At 41.6% G+C, this 19,786-nt stretch overlaps 1 protein-coding gene across 1 annotated transcript; it reads left to right on the top strand.

The window, feature by feature from the left end:
* Positions 1 to 1,655: 1,655 nt before the first annotated feature.
* LOC308326673 (scavenger receptor cysteine-rich domain-containing group B protein) lies at positions 1,656 to 18,383 on the top strand. The gene is made up of 12 exons (XM_080779659.1): positions 1,656 to 1,871; positions 4,928 to 5,052; positions 6,901 to 6,933; positions 8,316 to 8,345; positions 9,328 to 9,630; positions 10,223 to 10,291; positions 12,948 to 13,262; positions 13,424 to 13,504; positions 14,136 to 14,219; positions 14,621 to 14,935; positions 16,693 to 16,770; positions 17,378 to 18,383. The coding sequence occupies exons 2-12, from the start codon at positions 4,950 to 4,952 to the stop codon at positions 17,692 to 17,694; spliced, it is 1,728 nt and encodes a 575-aa protein (XP_080635785.1). The 5' UTR covers positions 1,656 to 1,871; positions 4,928 to 4,949; the 3' UTR covers positions 17,695 to 18,383.
* Positions 18,384 to 19,786: the final 1,403 nt, after the last annotated feature.

Below are 19,786 nucleotides of genomic sequence, written 5' to 3'. Positions count from 1 at the left end.
TGTACAAATCAATACTTGACTGCATTTTCACATAGAATCTTGGTTAGAGTGAAGCACCTGATGTTGAGGATTTGGGTGAATTGTCTTTTATGTTGCATTGATCGTATATCCTGGTTTTATAAGGAAGGCATGCAGCAAATGTGACATATTTGCTGCTATCCAAAACATCTTTGTGGAAACTACAGATTATTTCTGGTAATATCATTTAGCTCATGGCCCTTGCTTCAAAGTCATACTGTACATTGTTATAATTATAACAGGGCATGGCATGCAGTCACAGCAGCTACACAACCTAAGATGGGTGCACATTATAGGAGGACGTCCTGGAGGATTATAGGATTAGCTCAATGTAACAGAATCTCCATCTTCTCACTCATCCAATGATGCAGGTCACACCACAGCAAGGGTCTCAGAATTGCACCTTGCACATTTTAACAATGGTCACCGTGAGCAGTCTGCATGTTGCTTTTCAGCTCATGGGAAGGATTAGCATTTTCAAGGAAATCACTATTAGCCTGCTGCGCCACTCGAGGCCCAGGGCTTTTTCTTGACACAAACGATATTGTGTCTACTTTAGGTCACAGTATAAGCCTATTGACTCCGTTAAAGAGGATTAACTATGACTGGGTTGTTTCAGAAAACAAGTTAACAAATTAAGATTATGTGAGAAAATATTGAATATAATCATGGTATTAAAAATGTATATCAAATATCTATCTATCTTTTTTTTTATTGATCCCACGATAACACTTTTTGGGCGCTACACTCCCTCTGCCAACCTGGGGAGAGCAACAGACTACCTCGTGCTTGCTCCCTTCCATGCATGAGGAGTCCAAGCCACTTCTTTTCACCTGACAGGGGGGGGGGGGGGGTGGAGTTTCCCCGGTTGGATGTAGCGCGAGGAAAGAACACATTATTCAACCAGTTCCTGCTTCCAGTTCCAAGAAAAGATGTCTTGTTCATTTTGTAGTGTGGAGGAGCATGCACTTACAAGTTAACCTATATTGACATCAGGTGTCAGGCATGATATTATGTCCTCTGATTGTAGCTCAAAGCTGAACTATTAAGCCCATCACAATGCAAGGTTCCTATAGGTCCTGTCATTGCTGTGTTTTAGTCCATTACTCTATGAGACTATAATCAGAAGATTATAGTGTCTCAGGATGTCTGTGGTATTTAGTGTCAGTTGCTATTTTTTGTTGTTGCTTTGGAGTGATTCTGTGTGGGAGAGTCACAACAGTCTCTCTCTCTCCACACACACACACACACACACACACACACACACACACACACACACACACACACACACACACACACACACACACACACACACACACACACACACACACACACACACACACACACACACACACACACACACACACACACACACACACACACACACACAGCCCTGTCTCTCTCTCTATGAATGTGTACACTCCTTTAGATGAGCAGGACCGCACCTTCTGTGAGCACTACCTGAAACTGGAGATGCTGGGGTACCTGTAAAGGGTTGGCCTTCATTGTCTTTCTCCCTCCTGCTTGTGTTAAAGCATAGGTCTATACGGGGCGTTAGGATATTAACATACAATGCTGTTGTCTTCATTGTTTGACATAATCGTATTCGCTCTGACGCCAAGTACTTATAGCCACAGAGGGTTAAGGACATGAAAGACCTCGTACATGTAGATCTGGATGAGACGCTTTTGTGCAGATTTTCTTTTCTGAGTGACTTTTGGAATTAAACTACGCACTGTTTGAATTCCAAGGACAATTTGCTTTTTGAGTCTGTTTTCAGAGGACAACTATACTGAACTTTATTATATCTATTTTTTGTTTGTTTTGGCAGGAGATAAATAATCTTCCAACAGGTATGAATACATTCTTGTCCTTTCTGCTTTTCCATACCTGTTTATTTTTATTGAACTATTAAATATATCAATGAAAACACCTGGATTAATTTCAAGTCAGTGATAGGAAATATCTTGAATTCATTGAGGTTCTGAGCTGATATGACAAAAGCTGAACTTTCAGCATTAGATAAATATGTTTTAAAAGTGTATGGTTATGTACAACAGCCAAAAATGTATTTAAATTGCCATGTAAATTCATATTTAAAATGTAATTCATATAATCTCAAACAAATTAATATTCCGGGTTTGGTATTTTGGTAATATTTCCTCTTGTTTTATTTACTATTCTATATGTGGACTCCTCTATTGTATAATTAGCATGTTACACATTAAACGGTCAATTGGTGCAGTAGGCTACAGTATGTGTAAACCAGGATGACATTGCTTATGGAAAAGGATGCGGGTGGGATAGACGTGTTGAGAGAAGCAATAAGTGATTTAAATGGGAAATGGGGGGAATCCTCCTTGTCAAGCAAGTGACCGTCATTCCCTCATTTATCTCAGACATTAAGGGGTATATTTTTGTGGGGCTGAGATCTTTCAGCTATTTCTCAGTGCGGAGAAGAGAGGAGGGAGGGGAAGCACGCAGCCGACACAAAAGGCGACATTATTCCCCGGCGGATCTGCGCTACATCCCACTATGAATGGAGTATTGAAAAACACAACATTGGGGACTAGATTCTTTTTCATCCCTCATAACTGGACTATTTGTCCCAGAGTTTGGAGTGGTGTGTTAGCACAGCGTGCAAATGAAATTGCCGTGATGCTAGACTTCCCAGGTGGGTGTTAAAAATCCCCACCTCCCAATTGGATATACAATGTCCTATCTTATGGCCCTCTCTGCCTTTCATCTATTATGCCCATGCAACAACCTGCAACAAATGACTGCTCCCACCGGCCAAAGTTTAATGGCAACTACTGTTTGTTTGGGTGCTGTTTACACTAACATCTGCTATTCTACAAGACTACGTATGTGATTGTGAACATGCATTATATCTGACTCCATAATAAACACACTGAAATGAATTGTACATATACAGTACAGTTCCCTAAAAAGGGAAGTTGGATTTTGACATGGCCCCCCTCCTGCCTTCTACTCTCTCCGAGGAGACGAGAGGCGCCCCTACAGTGTCATCGGGTGCCTAAGCGTTTTGGAGGGTTGTAGTGACAGATTGCAGGAAGAAGCATTTATGCCTGAGGATGGGGACCACTGAAAGCAGAAATGTCTTTTTGTGCCCACTGGGCTCGGAATGTCCACTATCTCAAGGGGCCAATATCAAATTCTCCCCTCATCATCCCCTAATACGCATTCCAGTGTAAGGTCAGGGGGGATTCTGGTTGTGGAAAAAAAGACAAACAACCAAAAATCCCCGTCCCATGTAGACTCACAATGTGTTTTAAATAATAACTTAGAAATATTAACATAACCCATACTGTTTACATTTGAGCACAGTATTCAGAATGTCTCACAGATGTGTATAATGTACAGTAGTGTCTGGTTACAAAATTATTGCCTGGTTATTGAGTGATTGCCAATGAATTCCAACTAAAGGAAAGCCCCTAGCTGGAATCTAATTTCCAAAGTCATAAAACAGCGTCCTTTCTGTACATGGAGAACAAGCCCTTGCCACTCTGACCTTGAAGAAAATGTGCAAACTCATAAGTTGTCTGTGGTCATCTGCTATCCTATATCGTTAACGTATGAGCACGACACTGTGGGCCTGTGCTGTTTTGGTTGATTTGGGCCACTGTTGTAGCTACCAGCATGATGCATTCATGCCATGATGATAGCCATCTTGTGCAGCAAGTCCAGTTTAGTAATATATATAACTCTTTAGCCATTGATTAACCCATTTAGGACTGAGGCTAGATTCTACAAAATGTCTTCTAAATCATGAGTTTTCTGAAAATGTTTCTATGTCAGTGGTTTTCAAAATATTTCATGTCAAGGACCCCAAAAACTATTATGTAATTGGCCACCGACCCCCATCTGAAAATGTTGTTCCAGGGACACCCCCCAGAAGGAAAGATATGAGTTAAAAACGTTTGCTCTGAAAAAATAAAATTTTCACGATTTTTCAAAAATAGCAGATCTATACAAGCGCGCTAGCTAAAGTATAACATAATGCTTAAAACATTAAAATGGGTTTCTGTCCTGAATGGGTTAAGATCTGACGTTTCAAAAACTTTTTATTTAAAGACCTTTAAAGCCTTGGACAAAGCCAACAGAGAAATCATGACAATAAAAAATTAAAAAGGGCGTGGAACAGATTAGAAAGACGGGGTACAACACTTTTGTTGTTGTTTTTCTTCTTTCTAATTATTTGTTCGGCCCAAAAATATGTGTGTATTGTCATGATTTGTCAACACGGCTGTTGGCTTCGAGGCTTTTAAGGTCTTTAAATAAATACTTTTTGAAATGTCTATGGGGAAAATGAATAGGGAATTATTTCCTGGTCCCCTCGTCGTTCTGAAAGGGGGCGGGACTGTGACGCTCTATAGTGTTTTAGGCATTTGGAGCAGAAGACCCCATAAATGGGATGTCGTTGTTAGTGGTGCACTTTGGGAGGTGGTCGTCATATGGAATGACATCACAGTGTGACTTCCTTACACCTCTCCATAAATATCACGCGCCACACGTCAGTTTCAGCCCTGCCTGTGAATCACATGACCTCTGGAAAAACGATTTATTTAGTACGCCACAACTTTCACTTCCCTGACCCGAAACATCCATCAATAGCCATTACCACAACAGAAATCTGGCTGCAGGGTCCCTCAGACCGAGCAAACAATCCAATACTGAATCACAACACTCTGAACAAATGAGATGAGTTACTATTGCTCAGCAGTAGCACAACAGTATAAGAGCTTGTACTAGGTTATGTATTAAACACCATACAAAGGAGGAAAGCAAAGGGGGACAAGTAGCCTACACCTCAGGATGTGAGGAAATCTGGACAAATGGACAAAGACAGTGACTGCTGATTTTCAATGTTTTTGAATGTGTGTTCCAGGTGAACGGTTAGTCACGCAGCCATGCAAAGCCTGCAGTGCTGGTGCTGTAAGCCCGTGATTTGGATCTTGGTGTCCCTGCTGGGGACACTCTTCTTGGTGGCATTCAGTGTGATGCAGCAACAAGGTGAGTCGAGTGGGTCGCAGGTGGAGGAGTACTGTGGATTTTTCCCCAAAAGTATACAAACAGTCAAAGCCACTATAGGCCAAACAAACTTATAGATCTTCATAAACGAAATCTGAAATTATTTGAGAAATGTGACAATGTCGTCTTACAAAATGGTATACTTTTGTTAACTGTATCACTATTGAGAGGATAAGCTAACCAAAGTCATTTGATTATACTAGTGTAAATACTTATACTAAATACTTTGGAACTCTAAGCAACAAACATGAGATACTGTGTTTTTCCCCAAACTATATATTTGTTTATTGCAGTGGTTCCAAAATGGTGTGTTGAGGTGTTTTCCAGTACAGGCAAATTATACTGCCTAACCACTGTCAGTGTCAACCTGGCAACCTATTTTGGACATGGTTGTGATCTTGTTAATAAGTTATTTGTGAGGGGCGCTAGCCCCTCCTATGTCCACCTTTTAGTGTGCGTGTAAACACAAACTTTGTCCTAACACAAACATTAAACATTAATCATTGATAATGAATGGCCAGTTTTGAGTGTTTGTGTAAACACAAACATGAAAAGACTAATGATTGGCGAGAATGAGATGATGTATGATGACGTATGATGATAAGAGCGCCACTCTATTCATACGGATGCGATTTTTGCAATGAATACAGGTGTGCCTTGAGAATTTGACTTGTCCATTGGTATGCCTTGGGCACCAAAAGTTAAACCACTGGTTTATTGTATATAGCAAAACTCTATGCTATTACCTTTGTTGTACTTCTCCAGATGAATTTGACCTTGACAGAATTAAACATTATACAATTTAGATTAATGTATAGGTTTCGAGATTCAATTGTGTGAAAGCTAGGTAGGCTACATATTCATTGCTAAACAATATCATAGTGACTCAGTAGCCTAAAAAACCTGCCCACAAAAAAAGTACATTTTGTACTTGAACTTGAACCAGTTTTGGGTTACAACTACAAGAAAGTTATTTTGAAAATGCGAGTTTCAAAAAGAAGACTTTGAAAGTGACTGCCCTAAACTGGTGAGAAGAGAATGTGACACATGAGCTAGAGCCCTGTGTGCCAGTGAAGAGACACGTGTTTAAGGCCTAAATAGAGCTGAAGAACCGGGCGTAGCTGCAAGTGATCTCCCTGTAGATGGGCGCCTTTGTGTTCATAGTCACCGTCTGCCCACAGTGCCCAGTGTTTACCAGTCATGGGCACCGAAAAGCCCTTCCGTTATTATTTTTAACCCATTTTTACCTGAGGACGCATCTGTGTCACCTTATAGCTTTTAACCACTTTGACCATTATTTTAAACTTTTAGCTGTTGAAAAATAGCAGATCTACAAGCTTGTAGATCTGCGCTATGAGCTTGTAGATCTGCTATTTTTGAAAAGTCGTGAAAATGTGGCGCAAATCTTTGAATTGATATTCTTTCACAGTGCACGTTTTTAACTCGTAGGGGGGGGGTCCCTGGAACAACATATTTTCACATGGGGGTTGGCGGCCAATTACATAATAATTTTTGAGGTCCTTGACATGAAATAGTTTGAGAACCACTGACATTAAAACATAGGGTTTTCAGAAAACTGTCAGGATTCAGATTCAGAAGACATTTTGTAGAATCTGGTGACAGTCCTAAATGGGTTAAGGGACATATTGTATTATTGTAGTGAGAATCTTCTTCCAGTGGACATTATGGATCACTAGCCCATAAAGAGAACAAGTGTGTACGCCTATAATCAAATGTACAATATACTGATAATAATAATATACTGATATACGAGATATATAACTGTGGATGTGACTTAACATGTTCATACCGTATGCATTCTGATTTCAGGAGATGTGAGCGTAAACAGACGAGCCATATCCAGTAAGTGCTTTCATTTTCATGTACTGTATATACAATTTGGTTTCACTGCTACAGAACATTCACAATGAGAGAAGCCTGTGAATTGACCTACATTGGGTGTGATATTCAGAAAAGTCCACTTGCTGTCTTTTGTGAGACATTGCAACCCAATACCACCGACTCCTGGAAATAAAGCTGCAATCCGCAGTGGTGGAAAAAGTACTCGTATGATTTACTTAAAAGTAGTGCAAGTGATTTTCTTTGGTTAAAATAAGTGTTAAAAAGCTCTATATTATGATAGCACCCATTGCTATAGTGTGTGTTCAGTAACAGGAGACTCCATGTCTCTATACAGCTTTTTATTATACAGAAAATGCATTTTCAGATCGGGATACCAATTTTACCCAAACAGGATAGAGAACTCAGTCAGGTTACAGATTAAACAAGTGGAATTGTAAGTGATTACACAAATAATTGAGCAGACAAAATTGGAACTGGAACACTATAAAGTTCCTAATACAAGAATAAGAACTAAAGGCGATAGAGCTTTTGCAGTTCTAGCCCCTACCCTATGGAATGAATAACCCCTTTCCCTAAGGAGGGCAGAATCTGTCCATACATTTAAAAAGCTGCTATTTGTTTCGTAAGCACTTTTGTTTGTAATACTGTCTGTACTACATGTTTATATATTTTATCACTACTCTGTCATTGTGTTGTCGTTTTATTGTTGATCTATGTGTTGCTCTCGTTTTATTTCATTTTATTTATTGTACAGCACCTTGTGACATTTGTTTTGAAAGGTGCTTTATAAATAAAATTTACCTTACCTTTACCTTTATAAAAATTAAGCTGAGGCTACTCTCTCCTGATTGGCTGAAATTTCGTCACCTGAAATTTCGTCACCTACCTGAAAATGTATTTTCTGTTCATTAAAGAGCTTGAGAGACAGGGAGACCTCTGTTACTGAACAAACACTCTATAGCAATCAGAATATAGTGATTTAACCTTTTAGCAAAATACTTACTATACCTTTCAAATTTTATTGTTAGCTTTTAATTAGTTTGGCCATGTGGAGTCTAAAAGTGGTGCACCAAAACAAAAGTTCAGAGCACTGTTTTACTTAATAGACCATCAGAATCAGTCATTTGTCTTTGACTTTCGTCTCGGACATAAATATGCAATATTCTCACAGTAATAAAGCGTAAAACGTATTTCTGTTGTGGCTGCATTCAGACTAGTAAATAAGCTTCCTGTTGTGTTTTTCAATCAGGGTGTAGGGTTACAGGAAAATAGATATAGTAGATATAGAGCATGGTGAACTATGGAAGGCCAAGAAACTCCTTTCAACAAATCATTTGACTATACACTGTCTCTCCCTCACTTCCTCCTCCCTCCCATTTCAGCCAGTAACCCAGAACCGACGCATTACGAAGGTAAGCACGAGCCCCGTCACCTCCACCACACCTACACACACACACCCTTGTTTACATGTCCAAGGCATGACAATAGTAGCTGACCGAGTCGAGTGTCAGGAAAAGAGAGAGTAAATATATTAAATCAGGCCCTGGGGCATTCAAAAACAAGGCTACTTTCACAGTTCTCTATTTCCCTAATCTCCTCAATTACTTATTTTCTATGTGCTCTCTCTCTCTCGCTCTCTCTCTCTCTCTCTCCCCATCTCCTTGTCTCTAGTCTATGGAGTCATGTGGCTCATTCAGTCTTATTTTGTCTCTTATGCTGAAAGGGATTAGGACCTGTTCTAAAAGGATTTTTTCCACACTATTAGCTATCATTAAGCCATGCTAATCGGTCCTCTCTCGTTTTCCCAGCCACAATGTGCACAGTACAGTACACCTTTTATAACCCTTAGCGGCCATTCATCAGTTATTAATTCATACTTCTATCGGAGCAAGTATCTGAGAAAAGGTACAACAAAATGACATACAGTATAGGAAGATATAAAGAGAGACAAATGAAAGGTAGGGAAGTGTGTGTGTGTGTGTGTGTGTGTGTGTGTGTGTGTGATAGAGACAGAGAGAGAGAGAGAGAGAGAGAGAGAGAGAGAGAGAGAGAGAAAGGCAGGCAGAGACCAACTGCACACACCCTGTCCAGATTAGTTTTTCGTAGTATGACACATGCATGTCAGAACAAACGATAAAAAAAAATTATCGAGCATGCAAGTTATTTCCTCCTAGATCAGATTTGTTTTCATGAAAATCTGTTTTGAATCATGTGCTGCCTGCCAACAACCTAAAACAAATCTACCAAGAAAATGGAGAAAGGAAACGTAACGTTGCTGTTAAATGAGTGATATCACAAATCATTACATTTGTAGCCTGGTGACACTGCAGACTGCAGAAAGCGAAAACATCACTGACGAGTCAGTGACGACTGTCTTGTTCATCCCTAATGCAGTGAAACTGGTCCATGGCCGCAACAGGTGTGAGGGCCGGGTGGAGGTGCGCTACAACGACACGTGGGGCACCGTCTGCGACGACGACTGGGACATGGTGGATGCTAACGTGGTGTGTCGGCAGCTGGAGTGTGGACTGGCCGCGTCCGTGGGGAGCAGCTCCCACTTTGGCCAGGGCTCGGGGCAGATCTGGCTGGATAATGTCAACTGTAAAGGAGGGGAGACTAACCTTGGCCAGTGTGGCAACCAAGGCTGGGGCGTCCACAACTGCTACCACTTTGAAGATGTGTCTGTGAGATGCAAAGGTATTAAAGCCTTCAAGTCTACAGTAGTTAAATGCTTTTGGTGAGCAAGACTGCAGCATGCCGATGTATAATTTAGAGCCCTACACTTGGCTGGGGAACTGGTGGTGGCTCATACCTTTTTAAACAATAGTGATGGTTTAGAGACAGTCGCACTGAGGAAAAGACGGGAAGCAGAGCTGGAGGTAGCAGAGACTAAAATGTTGAGGTTCTGGGAGTAACAAGGATGGATACTAGGTCAGGAGTGCTAGTAGGCTACATCAGAAGGACAGCACAAGATCTTTTGGAAATAAAGCCACAGAGGCCAGACTGAGATGGTTTGGACACGCACAGAGGAGGGATAGTGAGTATATATCGGATGTTGAGGTTGGAACTGCCAGGCAGGAGGCCTAGAGGAAGACCAAAGAGAAGATTTATGGATGTAGTGAAAGAGGACATGAAGTTAGTTGGTGTGAGACAAGAGGAGGCAGAGGACAGGGTGAGATGGAGGCAGATGATTCGCTGTGGCTCAAAGGAAAAGAAGATGATGATGTGAAACGTGAACACCAGTGTAGTTCTGCTAACATTCCTGATTCTTAATTATTTTTTTTGGCAGATGCAACCTTGATGGAGTCAAAGCCTCGTGGAGAGGTCATCACCACAGCAGAGCAAAACACAGGTTTAAGTAAGTGGCTTTATCTAAATGAGACTGACTCAATTAAGATTGCACTTACACTTATAAATACATTACAATATATCAAATGTAAATTTTATACAATAATAATAATACATACAATTTAGTTTGTGTTCAATATTTAGGACTCGGAGTGTGTGGTCATGCATCATTTATGAATGTGCCAGACGGTAACAAGAACACTCGGCGGATTTACCCTTTTTGCCGACTTCTCAAGACAAGTCGGCAAACCGTGGAGAATATTCGGCAGACTCTTAAGAAGATTCGCCGCGCGACGACTCTTCTTCAGATTCTGCCGAATATTCTCCACGTTTCGGGGCACTTTCAGCAGCTGCAGCTGCAAGTTTCTGAATGTTAGCTACTGCTAGCTACTGTGCTAACGATGCTAAAGCAACACAACCAAAAAAAATTATTAATCCCGTGATCGGGACGGGACGGGAATGAAAGTCAACGGGAGCGATGATAATGATCATTTTCAGGAAGGAAACAACGCTCGACGCGGTGCTCAGGCTCACTGCTGGCTGCCTGCTGTAGCCAGGGGGGTGGAGCTGGGTGGACCGCAGTGTTTGTTTACAATAAAGTTTCAATAGTTGTCACTGTACAATACTTTAAAACAGTTGTCATGTTGCACACAATCAATTTGGTCATAGCAGCCGCTGAGCCGCCTGTAGCCTCTCCTCTCCAAGCAGCAGCCCACAGTGCCTGCACCGTGAGACCGCAGTGAGAACGCTATAGCATTGCAAGAAGCTAAGGCTTAGCTGCTAAGCTAACACAACACCAGGCATGGTGGTGGTGATGTTAGCTTAGCGTAGCGTAGCTTGCTGCTGCTTGGCTGTTCAACTTCACTTCATCTCTGCCTATAATTTTTTCTTATTGTTACCCTGACACCGGAGCTGCAAAAACAGACAGATCTACAAGCTCTACAATCTCAACTATCGCTTGCGTTAGTCAAAACTAAAAGCGAGTGACAGTGAGACGAGCATGTCGACCGTAGCAATGAATGGAGACCTATTTGGAATGATTAAATCCATTATTGGCCTGGAGAAAGTTACAGCCGCTCCGCCTCCTCCTCCTCCCTGGCACGGTACAATTAGCCATGTGCTATATGACGTTTTGTTTACCCTGCGACAGGGACTGAGAGAAATGCCACCGAATTCTTAATTATTTTCCTTCTCTATATGGGCACACTTGTGAAAGCTGAATGCTTTTGCATGCTTTTATTGATCTGCTGTCTGATCAGCGTGCATGATCATCATGCAGTAGTAGATGCGCGCTCCAGTGCCGAGATTTCTTCCCGTTTCGGCGACTCTTCGTCACTTTCCGTCCGAGTTCTCAGACAGAACTCGGACCGGAAAGTGACGAAGAGTCGGCGAAAGGGGAAGAAATCTCGGCAAAGATGAAGAAGAGTCGGCGACCCGAGTTCTCCAGTATTCTGCCAGACACACCATGCATGGGCAAAATGTGTGTGGCATTAATTATACCAACTTCCCCCCAAAAGATTGTTCCAAACAGGAAATAAAATGGTAGGCTACTGTTTGAAGTGAAAGTGTCTCCTGGAAACAGTGCAGCACCTCAAAGCCTTCTGAACATTCCAGGCCATTTTTATTCTTTGCTGGGTCAGCCTTTGTTGTCAGCCTTTTATTTGTTTTTATTCTTTAATCCCAAATGGGTCACATGAGACACCCAGCATTCACCAAGTTCACTGAGAATGTGACGTCATTAAATCCCACTGGGAATGTACAGTACCAATGTGTCACATAGATCCATGCTTTCCTTACATTGGGAAAAGCTATTGTACTTTATGTGATGGCTACGTACAGTACATGAGAACTTCTATTGTCTATAAAGGTGCTTTTGTTCAGTCTCGCTTCATGCTATGCTCGAAACACATGCTTCCTCTCACCTCACTGTTACTATAGAGGGTACCGTATGTGCATGCATAAAGTGAATGGCAAATGGAGTGACAAAGTGAGTTTGACGTTGTTTAATGCAATCAGGTAGGGCAGATAGTAGTTTTTTGCCACTCAGTAGGCTTTCCCACACAACAGATTTGAGTGAAAATCAACCGATAATTCCCAGTAGGTTACTTATCAAGACGATCTTATCGATCTACTGTAGGTTACCAGCACATGCTGGTAACCTACTGGGAATTATCGGTTGATTCCATTCGAAGCGGGTGTCCCGCATAACTTCTGGGTATAACGACAATGTCAGGTGCATAGCCTCTATAGCAGGGGTTCTCAACCTGGGGGTCGAGACCCCTCGGGGGGGACACCAAATTATTTTGGGGGGAACCCAGGTTATAATCTTTTAAAGAAGAAAAAAAAAGAATTGCAACTGAATGGCTGGGAAGTGGAAATTAAGAGTTTACATAGTACATCCTTAATGATTGTATCTGGTTTCATTATTTATTTATGATGTATTTTGACTATTTTCTCTATTAATAAGGTTATTGTAGCAGTCAATTTGTATTGCGGTGGTGGGGAGGGGGTGTGGCGGGGGTCACGAGACACGGCCAAAGCATTTCAGGGGGGGTCCCAAAGCAGCCAAAGACATCGAGAACCCCTGCTCTATAGGGCCACATTCTGACTTTCTCACACACACAGAATGTTTTCTCCAAAAACAAAATCCCTCTGTCTCGGTTTAGGAGATGGCACCATCCGTCTGGACGGTGGGCAGGACCCGTGTCAGGGCCGCGTAGAGATCTACTACCAGGGACACTGGGGGACGGTGTGTGATGACGACTGGGAGGAGAACGATGCCGAGGTGGTGTGCCAACAGATAGGCTGTGGCCACGTTGTCTCGGCGTACGGCAAGTCCTACTTCGGCTACGGAACGGGACTGATTCTACTGGACAACGTCAACTGTCACGGCAATGAGCGGCAGCTGTACAAGTGCAAAAGCCTGGGCTGGGGCATTCACAACTGTGGCCATCACGAGGATGCTGGGGTCCTCTGCTCTGGTATAGTACTCCTCATATAACGTGAAATATAAGCAGTTGCACAATGGCAGTTTGTGTACATTTATCAGAATCTCTTCTACAGTGTTTGCTATTGTATGCATTAAAAGAAAATGCATTCTTGGGACATCATTGTTCTTCTTTTTCATGTTTACCTTCTCAAGGTTCAACTTTCACTAGTACTGTGACATCCCTGGAAACAAGCCATCTGGCCAGATTATTTGTTCCAACGATGAGCACCGAGGGTAAGGAAACAGTTTACATCTTCCATTAGCATCAGCGTCTATTGTGTTAATCAGACTTCCTTGTTATCTCGATTACTTGGTACAGTAGTTCTGCACTTCTGCACTTCAACCCCAAACCAGCAGAGGGTGCCATTTCCTCCCTCAATATCTTACAATGGATGGAGTTGTGCCATGAAAATGTGGTGGTGAATCAATTTGACCTCAAACTAATTGCAAAAAAACCCAAACTCAGCTGATTTTGTATCTTCAATATATCCTGAATAACAGAAAAAAAGTGGCCTGGAATTGTCTGAGGGGATAGTGTTGAAAATGGCCTGTACAGTATGGCCACCATAGACATGCAATATAAGGCAAATATTTTCTAGATTTCCTTTTGCTTTAACCCATTTTGAGCGGGAACCCCTTTGGTGTTAGCCAACCCTGAGTGGCGCGCTACGAGCTTGTAGGTCTGCTATTTTTGAAAAATCGAAGAGCGACTGACATAGAAGACATTTTTAGAATCTGATCTCAGCTCAGAATGAAAACTGTCAGGATGTAGAAGACATTTTTAGAATCTGATCTCCGGTCAGAATGGGTTAAGTAGCATGTGTCTATTGAGTGACACTGTCCTGTCTTGTACATCCCCTTCCAGAAACAGAGGAAATTAAAACTTCCACTGATGGAGCAGTCACCGACAGTACAACAGCTCATACCACACCTGCAATGACAACTAAAGGTAATGCTGATTTGTATTAACAGTTTGTAGAATGGGTACAGTAAAGTTCAAACAAAAGTACAGGTCAATACAACAACTGCTACGAGGATGAACTAGAAAACGCACTAAGACTTGTTTACATAGGGGTAAACAAGTCTTAGTGTAAACAGCTGTGTTACATTAACACTTTGAGTACTATCTTGTGAAACTATAAACAGGTGCATTTTCTGTCAGAGGTAGTTATACATCCATATAGTAGATGTTAGCTTTATACTTTTGACATTGACAGCAGTATTTCAATGTTTTTGCATTTGTATAAAAATATTTGCGACAAGTAGCAGCAATTTATTCAAATGTAATTTAATTAACGTTAGTTGCTCGGTTATCAATATCTGTCTTTCTCTCTGTGTGTTGACGTGCAGAGCGGCCAACCATTCGAGTAGTGAATGGAAACAGCAGTTGCCAGGGTCGCGTGGAGGTCCTCTACGGCAACGAATGGGGGACGGTGTGCGATGACGACTGGGAAATGAACGACGCCACCGTGGTGTGCAGGCAGCTGGGCTGCGGCCCGGCCACTGCCGCCAAGACCAAGGCATTCTTTGGCTATGGGGCGGGCCGGACGCTGCTGGACAATGTAGCTTGCCAGGGCAACGAAAGACAGCTCTCTGACTGCTTCCACCTGGGATGGGGTCAGCACAACTGTGGCCACCATGAGGATGCCGGAGTCACCTGTCAACGTAAGATTGAGCCTCCATGACAGGAAGTGAAGCTATAATCTATTTTATATCTATAAATGCACCATGTCTCTGTCTGTTTGTACGGCTGTAATGCACGTAATTTGAGAACCGTCCACCGACTTCAAATTCGACATACGCGAGTTACGCGTGTTACGAGTTACATACTGTATAAGTTGAGCCCATGCATATACGCCTGTAGGAGGTCGAGGCTAGGGAAAGTACTACGGCAAGTGCTATAGGCTAAGATGGAGTCTGAAGAGATGAGTTTTCAGACTACGGCGGAAGATTGGGAGTGAGTCTGCAGTTCTGATTGCAATGGGAAGTGCATTCCATAGTTTTGGAGTCAGAAGGGAGAAGAGTTTGGGACGTGTGGAGCGTTTTTCCGGCGTTTTTAAGATATGGGGGAGCCATACCTTTGGGTGCTTTGAATGCCAATCTCAGAGTTTCGTACTCTGTGTGGGCAGCGACCGGGAGCCAATGAAAGAGCGGAGAAGGGGAGTGACATGGGAAATTGGCTGGTTGAAAACTAGGCGAGCTGCGGCATTTTGGATCAATTGGAGAGGTGTGCATGCCGGTAGGCCAGTAGTTACAAATATACATATATATTATATAATGGAGTTATATAGAAAATATAGAAAATGGAGTGGAAGAATTCAAGGCTAATCAACTTCATAGAGTACACGACCACTTGAAGGTTGAAAGGAAAGTATAACTATATTCCTAAAAGATTGAACAATTATCACCCCCCCCCCCCCAATTGGAGAGGAATAGGCAAAGGGGACACCATTGAAATTGCATAGACAAGCAAGTTTGCCACAGATGTTATGTCTACATGATGGCTCTACAACTAGACTATATTTCCATTAAGGGAAAAAACAGTCCCGAAGGTCTCTTATTGTTTTTGTTTTCTTCTTCCGCCAAAAATAACAGTTCTGGCTGAACCGTGCAGTCGGTTTTCGCTTAATGGAAATATGGTAGAGGGCTATGCCAAACGGTGAGGATGCGAAGCCCACGACCATTGGCCAAAATGTGGCACTATAGCACTCAATTGAAAATGCAAACTTTGCTCATAAGCCATTTGACCGTCGGCAATGAAACTATGATACACATATGAGTCTCATCATGCCGAACAAGTACATGCTCTTACTTTTGACCTCTGACCTTTAGATCACCAGCCATTTTTAATTATATGAAAAACAGATCAAATCTATCTCCTCCCAGGGTCTGTGATCAAAATGCACGAAAACATCTACACGTGACCTATTCGGACAAGAAATCGGAAGTAATTGAAGGTTTTATGAGCCAATGAAAATGGCTATTTTGTGAAAATTCTTCTTCTGCCCAAAATACATACGGTACATGCGTCATATGCTTATGAAACTTAGTTTACAGTATAGTAAAGGGTCATGCCAAATAACACCGAAACCAGTCTTACTCCAATTGGCCAAAGGGGCGGGCGCTATAGCATTTTTTTTAAAATGAAACCATTGAACAGGCATAACTCATGCCTCGTTTGGCTAAAAGTCATGGCACTTTTCACCTTTGGACCACAAGGTCATGGGTTCAAATCCTGGTACAGCCAACTCAGCGTATGACTGTCTTCAAGGATATGAGTCTTATGATCTTCTTTTTCTCAAGTTCAGTCCATATTTCTATGGCTTATTGTGCATATTGTTCTTATTGCCTTCCTGCTTGTTCCCGCCTTATCGCTGCTTGCAGCTATATTTATTATTATTATCTCTATCTGCTTCCTCTAGCCTTCCAACCGTCCAGTCGCGATGCACATGACTTTGGGGCAACAGAGAGGGATCCCACCATACCACCAAGCAGTGAAGGTAGGCCCTGAATCTTCAATGATAAACTGTCAATTCTGGTCCCTTCAATAAAGGTCCAACTAAGCTGACCTGTAACAATAGCAAGGTGATATTTCAATTTCCAGACATATTTCCACTGACAGATTATATGAGGTCGGTTTGGAGAGGAAGTCTTTTATCCAAACCACAAGGCCACTGCTCACACCGTGGCCCAAGTTCAAAACGTATTTCACGAATAAGGGATTGTGACCCCCAGAAATCGGAACTTTTAACATTCAGTAGATTGTCTGTGGTTTTCTGGCTCAAACAAGCGCTCTGATTTGCCTGTGGACTGTGAGGTAAGAGTCCACAAATCCCATATATCACATAAGGATTTCCAAGCAGATGTCACCTGTTTTCATTGCAGCTCAAAAGGCTTTAGAATGCACAGAGAAAAGAAAGATCCACTGAATGTTGAAAGTTCGGGTTGTGTGGGTATAATTGAGGTCATAAAACTAAACAAAAAAAATATATAATAATAATAATGAATGAAAATGAATGTCATGAAACCTTTAAAGGCAAAAAAATTAAATAGAAACTAAGACAACGACTGAACGTAAACATCTGTTATTTCTATATTTGCGCATAGGATCAGTGAGACTAGTAGGTGGCCTGCATCGTTGTGAGGGCCGGGTGGAGATCTTCTCCGGGAACGAGTGGGGCACGGTGTGTGATGACGCCTGGGACCTCCCAGATGCCCGGGTCGCGTGTCGCAAAGTCGGCTGTGGAGAGGCTACAAAAGCGTGGAAAGAGTCCACCTTTGGCCCGGGCACAGGAACGATCCTCATGGACAATCTCAAGTGTAGCGGCGAAGAGGCCTCACTTGGGGAGTGTTCCCATATATCCCGGGATGTGCACAACTGTGACCATTCTGAAGACGCTGGTGTCACCTGCTCCGTGTCATGATTTCAGCAGAAACACACACTCCCCCACCTCCACTACAAACTGACAGTGGGGGATATCAACCCGGGACTTGTATACATTATGTAAATAACAGCTCACACAATGCCGGAAGACTCCAACAATAAAGATAAGAAAATAAACAAACGACTAATATAAGAATATATAATTACATAATTATCTTATTCCTATTAAGCACTTTATAAATAAATATATGATAATAAGTACACTGTACACCTTTTTATTTGATAAACAATGGAAACAAAAGCTTTTAACGGTCTCTCTGTCTCTCCTTTCTTTTCAAATTGCTAAAAGATTTACCATCCATGCCAGCCATGATGGGAAAGTGAGTTCTTTGATGATTAAGTAAGGTATGCTGGAGGAAACTTATCAATTATTCATTCTTTAGATAAAAGGACTAAGAGTCATCCCCACTAGCCTCTGTACACAAACTGCAATGCCATGACAACGTCAGTCCTCTACTCTTTGCCAGCTACTACAGTATAAGCAAATGGACGTTCAGTGTGAGTCATGCTCGTGATTGCAAACCGAATTAGTTTTTTTCTTTTTTTTATTTATTACTTAATAAAACTATGAGTGGTTAAGTCACACAGACCTCCCCAAACACCACAAAAATGGTTATGTTGAAAGGACATCATAAACGTTGTCTATGTAGCTAGCATAGATCATTTTATCTGGCATATATTCTTCTATTCATGGAGCACCTGATACAATTTTCTATAGGTTTAACATTTTAATAATGTAAAACATTGTTCTAATAATCAGTGGGATTCCACCTCCACATTGCAGTTTACAAAAGTAGATTAAACAATCTAAGTTTTTGCAGCGTAACTATAAAATCAGTACTTGCTATGTGGGCCTCATATTTGTCATAATTTTTTCTAGAATGTGTACATCTAGGTTTCATTTGATCTCTGCAAGAGAAAATGTGTGTGTAAATGTATATTTTTGTTCTTGGATTTTTACATTAACATTTCAACCTAGCCGTCTTGTGATAATAGATGTTTAATATTCAATAGAATGTGACTACTACCACAAAATTAAGCTAAATACTTCAGGAATGATCTAAAATTAATATCACAACAGGGGGGGGGGGGGAATTGGTTGGGAACAAAATAAATAATATTTAAAATACACACAATTACTTGGTTTGGTCGTACCACTGGCACAATTCTCAGGTTTGAAAATATGCTTCGACTTAATGCAGACTTTATTAGGCCAGATATTATGTACATAACACTGAGTGGGCTAAAATTGGCAACAATCTTATAGAAATGATATTATGCAAAGATTCCCCATAAAAAAATCAATGTACACTATTCTGCTGAAATCCACAAAAGTGGCCTTAAACAGCATATGGATGGATGTCCAATGTTAAATGATGTTTCTGTGAATATATTTAGCTGGGAATACATTTCACTGCAATGAAAATTTGGCTTAATGCAGTTCTGATTTGTAGACGTTTTTCATTATGTGTGCGTGTGCACGCGTGTGTGTGTGTGTGTGTGTGTGTGTGTGTGTGTGTGTGTGTGTGTGTGTGTGTGTGTGTGTGTGTGTGTGTGTGTGTGTGTGCCTATGTCTGCACTCTGCAGTAGCAACCCAGGCACTTTTTCACATCTTACTGCCAATACACCAGATGTTGTAGTAGTCAATGAAGAGTCCAAATAAGTGTTTGTTTTAGAGGTAGTCTGCACCCTTGACTCAAGCCTAGAGGAAGTCTTTATGACCAAGGTTGTTAAATACAAACCACGCCTAAATCTCATCTCAGAGCTTGATTCTTCAGTAGGTGTACTACTTGTTTTCATATTGGCAGCCTAGCACACTCACAGGTTGGTCATACAAGTGTTTCAAAAACGTGGGATACCCAAAAAGGCTAAATGGCTTGCAAAATGCTGTGCTGTCTGTCTCCGCTATCATTGGCATCCATACAGTATGGTGGATATGTTGCTACAGTAGAACTGCTGTACTGTGTTTTGTATTCTGAAGACCAATGCTACTGGTCCATGATTTTGTGAATGTACTCTACTGGACCTTCAATATTAAATTGAAATTGAAATGTGTGCTTGTAACGGTTTAT

This window comes from Protomyctophum bolini (assembly GCF_963924005.1).
Source record: "Protomyctophum bolini genome assembly, chromosome: 13".
Taxonomy (NCBI): domain Eukaryota; kingdom Metazoa; phylum Chordata; class Actinopteri; order Myctophiformes; family Myctophidae; genus Protomyctophum; species Protomyctophum bolini.
The sequence above is the reverse complement of the archived record's forward strand: the minus strand, read 5'-3'. Positions and strand labels throughout refer to the sequence as shown.